Source organism: Capricornis sumatraensis, chromosome 3 (assembly GCF_032405125.1).
Source record: "Capricornis sumatraensis isolate serow.1 chromosome 3, serow.2, whole genome shotgun sequence".
Lineage (NCBI taxonomy): Eukaryota > Metazoa > Chordata > Mammalia > Artiodactyla > Bovidae > Capricornis > Capricornis sumatraensis.
The window spans coordinates 25202327-25215592 of record NC_091071.1 but is presented as its reverse complement, the minus strand read 5'-3'; the positions used below and the strand labels follow the sequence as shown (position 1 = coordinate 25215592).

Here is a 13266-nt window from a genome sequence, read left to right as displayed (position 1 = left end):
TGAAGAAGGAAATATACAGAGAAGAGAAATAGTCTATGTAGCAACTAGATGTTCACTACAGTACTGTTTAGAAAGGGGAAAATGGAAACAACCTGAATGTTCATCAATCAGGGACTGGCTAGATCATGAAAAATCCATACTGTAGAATATTAAGAAGCCCATATAAGTGCATAAGAAAGGTGGAGAAAGCGATGAACCATGGTGTGAAGGGATTAGTGGTCTCTGGGAAGAAGTAATTTTATTTTTCACTCATTAAGTCTTATATTTCTGATGAAAACCATGTATTCTTATACTGAATAGTTAAGTAAATTTTTAATAGGAAAATAAAAGATGGAGAAACACAAGACTCCATATTTTTTTTGTAACTGGGGCACACAGGCCATAAAACTTGCCCAACTACACAAAGCCTGTCTTTATTGCCCTGGGTTGGTATCAGGACTGTCCTCAATCAAGTAGCATAACAGGACAAAGGTCCACTGGGCCCGGAAAACAATTTCTCTGGTGTGATCATGAGCTTGGCTCAATTGTTTTCAGCAAAGGCAAGCCACTGCTTAATCTCTGTGGCCAGCTCCCTCCTGGGCCTATTTAAATTTAAATTTACATGTGACATGATAAAGGTTATTAGCTAAAACTACTGTAGTCATCATATTATAATACATGAATGTATCAAAAGGTTGTACATTCTCAAGTGTATATAACACTATATGTCAATCAGATCTCAATTTTTATTTTTATTTTTATTTTTTTAAATTTTATTTTATTTTATTTATTTATTTTTTAAATTTTAAAATCTTTAATTCTTACATGTGTTCCCAAACATGAACCCCCCTCCCACCTCCCACCCCATAACATCTCAGTGGGTCATCCCCATGCACCAGCCCCAAGCATGCTGTATCCTGCGTCAGACATAGAAAAAAACACACACAAAAGATGTAAGAATGCTACTTACTTGCTGTGTTGAAAACTGTGTTTTTTAGTGACTAAATGTGACAGGCATACTCTACTACATTAGTCAAGATTTTAAAACCACAGGACAAAAGATGGTTGTCAAAGCGCTACATGCTCAATATGCTCAGAATACTTTTATTTTAGTCAATGCATGGGATGTCAATTCTGTAATGTGTGTAGAAAAGTGTTTAAAAGTCAGTGTGAGAGAAGTTTGTAAGACTGCTTACAGACTTGCAACACACATGGAGAAATGAATCCCAGTATTTCCACGAGGGGATGTGACAGTCGTTTTGTAATATATATAGTAATGTTAAAAAAACACTTGTAAGAAATACGTTCAAGTAGCATTTGCTTACTACATAGAACATCCTGTAGCGTGAGTAGGTGCTCTGCTCATTCCATAAACATGAACAGAAGTGTTTAAAAACACATGAAAACTATGTAAATCTGCAACTTGCTTGCATAGGTGAGAACCGTGACATCACAGGGAATGTACGTGATGGCCATTCTGTAATGTGTGTTGAATGGTTTTTAAAACACCTATTGAAAACAAATAAATTGAAATTGAAATGAACAATAAAATTAAAATTCAATTTCTTGGTCACAGTAGCCACGTTAACTCAAGTACTTAAGAGTTAGTGGCTGTTGAATTTCACAGCATAGATTCAGAACATTCTCATCACTATAGAAACTTCATTCCTTGGGGCAGGGCTATTTTTCATCATGCGTAATTTACTGAATATTTATGATCAAGTGCATCTAAGTCTTCTATAAAATCTTTTCTATGATGAAGATGATCATGGTGTGTGGAGCTCCACAAGGAGAAACTTCACTTATGGGATATGACCAAACCAAATGGGGCTAACCGCAGTTCTGGGATGTGATCTCACCAGCATTTACCTTGGGTGAGTCACTGACTTGCCTCTCTCCTTGTATAGTTTGCAAGTTTGAGTTTTCCAATTTGCACAGTGGACATTTTAACACCCACCTGACAATTCCTCTCAGTTGTTCTAAGGAGAACATGAAAGCAGAGATGTAAGAACCACTTTTTCAAAATTGAACACAGTGGGCAAATTCGAAGCTTTCTATTTGTTAATTTAGAAATGTTCGATGACATGGCATTTTAATATCAGTAACCTTCAGAAAGATATTTTAATATAGCTATGTTTTCCATGGGGTCGCAAAAGACAACGACAATTACATACTGTCCACTTAGTGACTAAACAACAGTTTTTAAAAACATGTAAAGAAGTGGTTCTCAACCTGGGGCAATTCCGTGCCCCAGGAAACATCTGGGAACGTCTGGAGACATGTTTGGTTGTCACAGCTGTGGGGCTGCTACTGGCACTGAGTGGAAGGAAGGCAGGATGCTGTAATGCCCCCCAGGGCACAGGACAGGCCTGTAATATAAGAGTATGAGGTCCAAGGCTGAGTAACCCTAGTCCAGAAGGCAGAGACAGCCACTTTTCATGGGCACTCTTATTTGCTGAAAAAAACTGGGATTAAAAAAATGAAAGCACACACAAAAAATCATTTTTTAGAGTCAAGAATAAAAAGAAAATAAAACCTTTGGAACTATCATAGGAAGGATGACATTAATTCCATTTCAGAGCATCAGAGTTAACATGGGATTAACAGTCTTTCAGGGCTTCCCTAGTAGTTCAGATGGTAAAGAATCTGCCTGCAATGCAGGAGACCTGGGTTTGATCCCTGTGTTGGGAAGATTCCCTGGAGGAGGGCATGGCAAGCCACTCCAGTACTCTTGCCTGGAGAATCCCCATGGACAGAGAAGCCTGGCGGGCTATCGTTCATGGGTCACAGAGTCGGACACAACTGAGCGACTAAGCACACATCTCAATAGTCTTTTAAGAGATTTCATGGGACGTATCTGTGTGTGCAGAGTTGTGTGTGCGTGTGTGTGGATGTTGTGCACGTGTGGTCCACACATGCTTGTGTGTGTAATTTCTGGGGAGAGGAGTCATAGCTTTCATCCAGGTGGTCTAGGACTACAAAATGTTAAGGTTTTTCAACGTCAGAGAAGTTAAACACATTCTATCTGGGTTTATATTCACTGAAGCTTCTGTCTATAGGGGATCTCAGATTTTGTCACAGGTCAATAAGAAGGCGGCAGGCATTAGGCAAAAGCCAAGGGTTGAAAGTGACAAAGCACTTTTCCTGTATATGCAGGGGTGGATGAACTTCATCCTTGCCGATAAGGTCACTGCAAATACTGCTTTTATAACCAATATTTGTGTCAATACTCATGTTTGACTCTCACTGCAGACATTCAGAAACCTATTTCAGTACTGAGGATCCAAATCCAGAATTATGTTAAATACTTACAGTGCCAGAAAGTAAGTCTATGATATAACTGTAAAAGTAAATGAGTCCAGAACTACTTATTGGATACACTGTGCATTGAATATCTGTAAAACACAAAAACAAGAACATCAGTGGAAACAGCCTGTCTTTAGAACCTTATCATAATTTGTGTATATATGCATGTATATGTAGTCATATACAGTTATGTATAGCTGTGTTTATGAATCTATTTGCAACCTAAACCCCAGTGTACCAAGTACAGTACCATTCTCCCCTTTCACTATTCTAAGTATCTAGGGATATACCTTTCTCTATACATTTTGTATAAGGGTCAATACAGTACAAGTTTTCTGACTATATTGGTATTTTATGTTTTGGAGTTCATGTTTGCACATATTTTAGAAGATGTGGCTGATATAATTATTATTGCATTTTAAGCATATCCAATTTTAAAAGATATCTAAATTAACAAGCTGTTTCACTCAAAAAAAAAAACCACATATTTACCTATGTAAAACTGATCAAGAAATTTTTTGAACACCAATTTTAGTGACACTACGTTGTGCTTGATCAACCAATTCACTTCCTTCGTATCAGTCAGCTATTGCTGTGTAATAAATAGCCCCAAGTCTCAATGACTTAACCTCCAAAAATTTATTTTCTCCTTCATGGTCTGCAGTTTGAGAACATGAAGCTCATTCAGGATGAGCCAGGATGGATAGCAGGCTCCCAGGTACATGGAGGTCTTCTCTGTATGACTCCACTCACGGGACAGACTCGAGATGCAATGGCTATCTGAGGGGAGCTCTCTTCATGACTCTTCTTATAAGGCAGGCCAACCACATAAAGCCATTTCAAGCTAAAATTCCACTGGACAAAACAAGTCACATAGCCACGTGCAATATCAGTGGGGTCAGAAAGTATTCTCAGCCCACAGTGGGAGGCTCTCCAAGTCACAATTACAGGAGAGTGAAAAACTGGGGAAAATAATCCAATCTACTACCCCTTCTCTGGGCCTTAGTTTCCCCTTTGTTAAAATAAGAGAGTTGAACCAGTTTCTCCAAGGCCAATCCCAGCTTTTCTATTTTATAATTCTAATGTGAGTGCTTATTTATTCATTCAATAAACACTTCTTAGTTACTATGCATCAGGCAGATGCTGGAGACAAAATGATGAGTAAGTAGAAGTTACTGCCTTTGAAAAGCTTACCATCTGGGGGAGAAAAGGCAAGTAGGAGTCAGGTATATGTAAGGTACTCAGATGCTTTATGAACACAGTATTAGAGGTAAAGAGGAGGGAGACAGTCACTCTATTTGGGAGCAGAGTCAGGAAGATGGAATGAGATGGCTGCTTCTCTGCTGTCACCCTGTCCCCAAGGGCCAAATTTGGCCAGCTGCCTCTTTTTGTCAGTACTGTGTTATCAGAACACAGCCAAGCTCATTCAGGACATCTATCCATGGTCATTTTTGTGCCATCATGGCAGCACTGAGTAGTTGCAACAGAGACCGTATGGCCTACCAATCCTGAAATATTGACTATCTGGCCCTTCCCAGGAAGTGTGCACACCAGTCACACTAGGCTTCTCATGGCTCCAATATGCTGAGTTATTCTCATCTCTGAACCGCTGCAGCTGCTGTTCGTCTGCATGAAGATGCTTCCCCAAGTTCTCCAGTGGCAGCCTTCTCCTTGTCCTGCTGGGCTCACGTGTCTTCACAGAGGGCTCAGGGGACCCCTCCAGTGTCCTGGTGTCCAGCCTCTCAGTACCCTATCCTTTCCCCTCCCCACAGGCAAATTCATCCTTCATATGCCTTGTCATGTGATCCCTTCCTAACCCCTATTCTTTGCTAGAGGGCACTACATGGACTCAGGTGTGGTAGCTCCTGCCAGGACCTGAATTAGGGGCTGGCACACAGCAGGTACTCAATAAACACTGAAAGAATCAAAAAGGGAAGGAAGGTAAGAAAAGGAAGAGAGGGACTTCTGATTCTTTCCTGAAGGCACAAAGTCTAGTAGGTAAGTAAAAAAAAAAAAGCATGCATGGGAGGAGGATGTAGTCAAAGGAAATAATGAGAAAGCAGAGACTCGTGGCATCCACGCTCAGAGTTCAGCTCCTTTCCTCCAAGAGGGTGGCCTCCCTCTGCCCAAGGCCCTGCTCACAGCTGAAGGGACCACTAAACAGGCAGTGGTGCCCAGTGAGACAGAATGATTTTCAGTTCTTCTAGAAAGAAATAATACTAAATAAATAAATAACAGCTGCCATTTATTAAGCACTTTCCATGGGCAAAGCACTGTATTATCTTATTTAATACTCATTTAAAAATTATGAGTATGGATTAAATAATCATTACTTAAAATTTTTTCCATATTAAATAATATACTTTATATTGTTTTTAATTATTTATAATCTAAATAGTAAACATTTTTAATGACCCAAGTATTAAATAGTATAGTATTAGCTGAATAATGAAACAACTGTCTCACTATTTATATCATCACTTTCTACAAATAAGGAAAACGAGGCTCAGACAGTCTGACCAACTAGCGGAGGTGGGCCTTGAAACTGAACCCAGGGTCTTCCCATAGCAGCAGGTGATATTTATCTGCGAAATGAGAATTCAGCATCGGGCATACAGTAGGCACTCAAGAGTCAGGATCTCCACGTTATTCTCATTCGATTTTTAAGTGTCATAGAATTAAAACAAAAACAAATGTGATGAAGAGGAATGCTGAGGGCCACAGAAGTGACTTTAGAGAGAGTTCTTCTGGGGAAGGAGTCATGTGATGGAAACAAAACATGCCGAGCATTCAGTAAGAAAACACAGCCCCATTACTGCCACAGAGTCTGGCAAATTACTAGTGTTTAATGAATGGCAGCCTGAGCATCACCATTCTGGGAGACAAAAGCCTTGAAATAAAAGCCTGAAATAAAGTCACTGGAGTAGACTATATTATGTTTACTAAATATTCCACTTTCTACCCTTCACTGCTTCTCCCAAATGCCTTGCTGAATCCAGGAGTGGCGAGTGACTTGCCCTGGCTAATAAGATGTGGTAAAAAGGATGTGTGTCATCTCCAGGCAGAAGCATTAGGAGCCAGCACATGTTTGCCACGACTCTTTTTTCTCTGGACATCGTGACTGCCAGTGGTCCGAAGAGAGGCTGCTCCATCAGCTTGGGCTCCAGAGAGGAGACAATGTGGAACAAAGGCACCACCAAACCATGATGGACACACAGTGTGAATAAGAAAGAAACTTTGTGGTTATTAGACACTGTGCTATGGGGTCATTTGTTTCTGCAAACAGCCTAGCCTATCCTAATACAGTCACCCAAGACTTAGATTATAAAGACCGCTAGAGAAAGAAGCCGGAGAAGGCAGTAGCACCCCACTCCAGTACTCTTGCCTGGAAAATCCCATGGGCGGAGGAGCCTGGTAGGCTGCAGTCCATGGGGTCGCTAAGAGTTGGGCACGACTGAGCGACTTCACTTTGACTTTTCACTTTCATGCATTGGAGAAGGAAATGGCAACCCACTCCAGTGTTCTTGCCTGGAGAATCCCAGGGATGGGGGAGCCTGTTGGGCTGCCATCTATGGGGTCGCATAGAGTCGGACAAGACTGAAGTGACTTAGCAGCAGCAGCAGCAGAGAAAGAAGCACTGTAACTAGGTACACAATGAAAAGAACACTCTTCATGGCAAGCCAGGCCTCTTATACTCACCCACGTCTTGAGATGGAATGAGAATAAAGCTGCTGTTGGTGATGTTGTATCTGGTGAGCAAGACTGGGAGCAAAACCACCAAAAAGATGATCAGAAATATCACCAAATTCAGCAACACCAGAAATCGTAAGAAGGAGAAGTAGGACTTAATCCCAGTGCCAAATTTCCCTGGAAAAAAGAAATTCAGAAATCACTGACCAGGAGTATTGACCCAGTACCCACTGCAGGTTCAGTCAGCCACGGAGGACTGAACTGAAATTGGAGGATCTTGGTTGGGGGAGGAAGAATCATTTTATATTCTCCATTGTTGGCTTCAAGGCTCTATTTCCTAGTGATTTAAACTTTCACATGTAAATCTACAATCAATTATAAATTAATAATTTGAAATGGTGTGAGGGAGGGGTCAATATTTACATTTTCTCATAGGAATATCTAATTAATTCAGCACCATTTATTGAAAAGGTGAACTTTTCCCTAGTGAACTGCAGCAGTACTTCTGTAATTGACTATATACTTATGAAGGCTTCCCAAGTGGCTCAGTGATAAAGAATCTACCTGTCAAGCAGATGACATGGGTTCGATCCCTGGTTTGGGAAGATCCCCTGGAGAAGGAAATAGTAACCCACTCCAGTATTCTTGCCTGGGAAATATATGGACAGAGGAGCCTGGTGGGCTACAGTAATGGGGTCACAAAAGAGTCAGACATGAATTAGTGACTAAACAACAAAAAATAGATTCATGGACCTGTTTCTAAATTCTCTCTTCTGTTCATTTGGTCTGTTTGTCTATCCTAGGACCAACACCAGATTGTCTAGTCACTGCAGACTTAAAATAATATTTGATATATGGTGCTCTAAGTCTTAAAGCTCTCTTCTTCCTTAGGCATCCTTGGTTCTCTGCATTTCTATATAAATATTAAAAATCAGCATATTTGTTTTGCACACATACATATGTGTGCAAAATGTGCTGAGATTCTGACCGAGATTACATGGAATATATAGGTCAGTTTGAGAACAAGTGACATCTTTATAATATTGAGCCGTTGAGCCATAAACATGGTATATATATAGGTTAATTTCTCTCAACAACATTTTATAGTTTTCTGTGCACAATTATTTCACAGAGTTCTTTAGATGTATTCCTAGGTATAATACTATTGTGTAACTTATTTTTTAAATGTTTATAAGGAAGCCCCAGTGGCTCAGTGGTAAAGAATCCACCTGCCAATCCAGGAGATGCAGGTTCTGTCCCGGGGTTGGGAAGATCCTCTGGAGGAGGAAATGGCAACCCACTCCAGTACTCTTGCCTGGAGAATCCCACGGACAGAAGAGCCTGATGGACTACAATCCATGGGGTCACAAAGAGTCGCAGATAACTTAGTGACCAAGCACACACGCTGGTATATAGAAATACAATTAGTTTTATATACAGCTGTTACAACTAGCAACGTTGCTAAATTCACATCAGTGCTAATAATTTGTCTTTTTTGTTTTCTACAAATAAATTATGTCATCTGGGAAAAAAGACAACTTATTTCCTCCTTTCTGGTCATTATGTCTATTTAATTTTTCCCCCAATCACTGTATATTGGCTAGGACTTCTGAGATGATGATGAATATAATCTGTGATAATTATCAACCTGTTCCTCATTCTCAGTCTTAAGAGAAAAGCTTTCAATATTTCACCATTCATAGCTCAGCTGGTAAAGAATCTGCCCGCAATGCAGGAGACCCTGGTTCAATTCCTGGGTAGGGAAGATCCCCTGGAGAAGGGATAGGCTACCCATTCCAGTATTCTTGGGCTTTCCTTGTGGTTCAGCTAGTAAAGAATCTGCCTGCAACGTGGGAGACCTGGGTTCGATCCCTGGGTTGGGAAGATCCCCTGGAGAAGGGAAAGGCTACCCACTCCAGTATTCTGGCCTGGAGAATTCCATGGACTGTATAGTCCATGGGGTTGCAAAGAGTTGGACACGACTGAGCAACTTTCACGTTCACTTCATTTCACCATTATATATGATGAAAATCTCCAGAAAGGTGGCCTCTTAACAGGAGAGGAAGCTGGGCATGGTGGCTAAAACCGTGGGCTCTGAAGCTTCATTGCCTGGGCTCAAATTCTGGATTTGCCTTATCTTAGAGAATGAACTAGGGCAAGTATTTTAACCTGAGACACACAGATGATAAATGCCAACAGTACTTTTTCATTAAGGTATATAGATTATTTTTTAGATACAGTGCTATTGTTCCACAACAGACTACAGTATAGTGTAATCACAACCTTTATATGCACTGGGAAGCCGACAAATTGTGTGACTCGCTTTATTATCACATCCACTTTATTGAGGTAGTCTGGAACCAAACCCGCAATGACTCCTAGGCCCGCCTGTGCTGCGCTGTGCTTAGTCGCTCAGTCGTGTCCGACTCTTTGTGACCCCGTGGACTGTAGCCTGCCAGGCTCCCCCGTCCATGGGATTCTCCAGGCAAGAATACTGGAGTGTGTTGCCATTTCCTTCTCCAGGGATCTTCTTGACCCAGGGATCGAACCTGGGCCTCCTGCACTGCAGGCAGATTCTTCACCAACGGAGCTACTGGCAAAGCCTGGCCTGTCTGTACTTCATCCCAATTCTCACCATTATGGGGAAGTAAGTGTGCTCAGGGCCATGGCTGCCTCTGCAATCTGATAAGTCCTACTGAACCCCATCTTGCAATAATACTCTTAAATGCACAAAATACAAATGGTTATTTGTGCATATGATATCACAATATTACAAACTAAATTGGCGATAGATTAATACATGAACATCTTCATTAGTATGCAAAAACAAGACCTAGTGGGAGATCTAATCACTGCTGTAATTTCAAAGTCAAGACGAGCACGCGTGCTGTTCCCGGACAACTGCAGCACGTAGAAGGGACGGGAAGACCCCTTGTGACTTTCCCGGTGATGAAGACACAGGCTCTATTAACCCTAACTGTGGTGTTCTGCTCGCAGTCCCCATGGAAGAAAAGATGACATTTCAGCTGGAGGTGGGTGAGAACAAAGCCGTACTTTCTCTAAGGGCAGGCTACTTCTGCAGAGGAGCACGGGCAGCGTGGGCTGTGGTACCTTCTACGCTGCGAATGTCCTCCCGCCACAGCTCCAGGTGGGTCGTCATCTCGCGAGCCTTCTCCATGAACCTCTTCCAAGACTTGCTGCTATACCGTTTCCACTGGTCCCACTCAGACAGGTACTTCATTTGGGTCTCTTGAATGTCCCTGCATTCATAAACAAGCATGAAAAATGGCAGGGTCCCCAACTTCATCATCAGATAAAGCCCCAAGCGAGAGGATGTGGAAAACCTGGAGCCCTCATACACTGCTGGTGGGAATGCAAAAGAGTGCGACCACAGGGCAAAAGTTCGGCAGCTCCTCAAAAAGTTAAACCAAGAACTGCCATATGACCCAGCAATTCCACTCCTAGGTAGATACTCCAGAAGAATTGAAAACAAGGTCTTAAACAAAAACTTGTACAGAAATATTCAGTGCAGCACTAATCACAGTAGCCAAAAGATGCTAACAACCCAAATCTCTATCAAAGGATAAATGAATAAGCAAACTGATATAGCCACACAATAGAATATTATTCAGTCATAAAAAGGAAGTACCGATACATGCTACAACTTCGATGAACCTTAAAAACACGCAGGTAAGTGAAAGAAGTCAGACACAAAAGGTCCTGTGTTATATGATTCCATCTACATGAAATATCCAGAATGGCAAATCTACAGAGATAGAGAGTAGAATAATGGTTGGCAGAGGCTGGGGTTTAGAGGGAACAGAGGGACTGTAGAAAGCAATGGGGCTTTGAAGGTTGCAGAGCCATAAGACGGAAAGAGCCTGGGTCCCTGAGTGACTGCAAAGTCTCCCCTTGACCTCAGTGCAGGACTTTTATGTGAGCAAGAAATAAATTTCTAGTACACTGAGATTTTATGAGTGTGGGTATCTTTGTCATAGCAGCTTAGCTTATCCCAAGTAATAAACTTAATTATGTGAACTCGTCAGGAAATGTATTCTATGCCTAAAAAGCCCCCTTTTCCAAAACATACATCATATACCCTCCTGATGGCGACTGGACAAACCTTAGTCTCCGCTTCTCAGAAATGTTCAGTGCATATTTTCGGATGGATTGGTTATCAAGGTCTTGTGTGATTTCTCCCTCCAGCTGGAAACTGTAAGAGTCTGTTGGCTTCAGCAAAGTGCCACTTTGCTTGTCCCGGGAAAGGATGGTTGTCCTCTTACGAGCAATGGAGCGGTAACTTGGCAATTCTTGAAGGAAATTCACAGGTGGAGAAGAAAAGCAACTGGAGTCCAAAGAGAGGCTCTCTGCATAAGAAAGAAGAAAACCATCATTCTCCCCAGTGAACCTGGGAGCCGAAAACCAAAACTTACGTAGGACACTCGGATCTCAGAGACCCTAACTAAACCTCACAGACAGTCAGGAGCCTAGGTAGCTGACCAAAGGACTTCTTAATTATTTTATTTATCAGGATGGTACTCAGGCTCAGGACAATAAAATCATCTGCAAAAGGGTTCACTTTAAGCAGACGTGTTTGCAAACATGCTTTACGTTACATGATACTTGCATTCTAGTGTTTGGCTGCAGCCACTTGCTAAGTGTGAGGTTTGGAGTAACCTAACCTGCTTTTCATTTGTCAAATGGGTTGCATAGTGATAAGAACATCATCGTCAACAACAACAATAATAATAATACTGTTTATGGAGCATTTCCTATGCACCAGGCACTGTGTTAACAGATTCACACGCACTCATGGGATGTGGACTGGGCTTATGATCTGCCTGGACCAACAGACTGCAACAAAAGTGATGCCACGTCAGTTCTAAGTCCAGCCTCAGGAGGCCTTGCCAGCTTCAGCTGCTCTCTGGACCAGCTGCTGCTTTGTGAACAAGCTGGAGCTAACCTGCTGGAGGTGGAGACCAGGCAGAGAGGGGATGATTGCTCTAGGCCAGCCTACAGCCTGCTGGTGCTGCTGCTAAGTCGCTTCAGTCGTGTCCGCCTCTGTGCGACCCCAGAGACAGCAGCCCACCAGGCTCCCCTGTCCCTGGGATTCTCCAGGCAAGAACACTGGAGTGGGTTGCCATTTCCTTCTCCAATGCATGAAAGGGAAAAGTGAAAGTGAAGTCGCTCAGTCGTGTCCGACTCCTAGCGACCCCATGGACTGCAGCCGACCAGGCTCCTCCGTCCATGGGATTCGTCAAGCAAGAGTACTGGAGTGGGTTGCCATTGCCTTCTCTACAGTTGCTCAACTGACCACCGATCCCTCACACATAGGGAGGCAGGTACTATTACCATCCCCATTTTACAGATGAGGAAACAAAGTCACTCATGGTTCCCCAACCCCTTGCCCAAGCCCTCAAAGCCCTGCACGATCTGACTCCTGCCTGCATGTTCAGCTCCTCAGGCCCCTCTGCCTTCCAAACTACGTTTCTTAGGATCCTTCATACACTAAAATGGGCCTGATCCCTCCTCCTCAGGGCCTTTGCACATGCTGTTCCCTCTGCCTGGAAGGAATCTGCTCACCTCTTAGCTCCTACTTCAAAGTCTCTTCCTCGAGGAAACCATCCCTGCCTCACTGTACTTCTACTGTCATATTTTCCCATACACAGTAAGCCCTTGACAGCACTTACCACAATCTATAATCTTGTATTTATTTGTATGGCTATGTGAGCACGTCCATCTTGCCCCGTGGACTCTAAGTTCTTGGAAGGCAGGGACCGTGATGATTTCCTCACCATTGAGACCCAGGACCCAGCGTAGTAGTTCAATAAAATACTTGGCTCAGAGCAGTTCAACACTCACTCACTGATGGACGGATGAGAGGATGACATCTGTACTTTGCCTTAGAAAGTGTGTTGGTGGGGAGCGGGGCTGCAAACAGAGCCAGGTCTGCCTACTCAAGACTCTCTATTCATGCTGCTCCATCAGGTCATGGCTGGAGGCCAAGTTTCACCGCGCCCTGTACAGCAGTCCACAAAGGGAGAGCTTTCCTTTTGGAGGTGAGGAATGAACACCACCATCAGGGTGGATTTTATGCCTGATCTGATCCTAACTGGGGAAGACCATCCTGAATGGAGACAGGACATGGAAGGAGGAGGTAGTAGGCAGCTGTAATAATAAGCAATTCCCCTGACAAGCAGCAAAACTTCCTTGGATTTGAATCCAGGCTCTGTCAATTACCAGCTGCCTCTCTGGGAAAGTTACTTAAAACTCTCTGAGCTTCAGTTCAGT

The 13266-nt window shown here is 42.7% G+C and overlaps 1 protein-coding gene across 1 annotated transcript in view; it reads right to left on the bottom strand.

Moving 5' to 3' along the window:
* The window catches only part of TMC7 (transmembrane channel like 7), a 32034-nt gene extending 21803 nt beyond the window's left edge, over positions 1-10231 (bottom strand). Inside the window, exons 1-3 of the mRNA XM_068968394.1 lie at positions 10087-10231; positions 6985-7152; positions 3292-3374 (exon numbers count right to left, since the gene is read on the bottom strand). Of these exons, the coding sequence (XP_068824495.1) occupies positions 3292-3374; positions 6985-7152; positions 10087-10216 (381 nt within the window). The 5' untranslated portion in view covers positions 10217-10231. The remainder of the gene's footprint in view (positions 1-3291; positions 3375-6984; positions 7153-10086) is intronic.
* Between the last annotated feature and the right edge of the window lie 3035 nt (positions 10232-13266).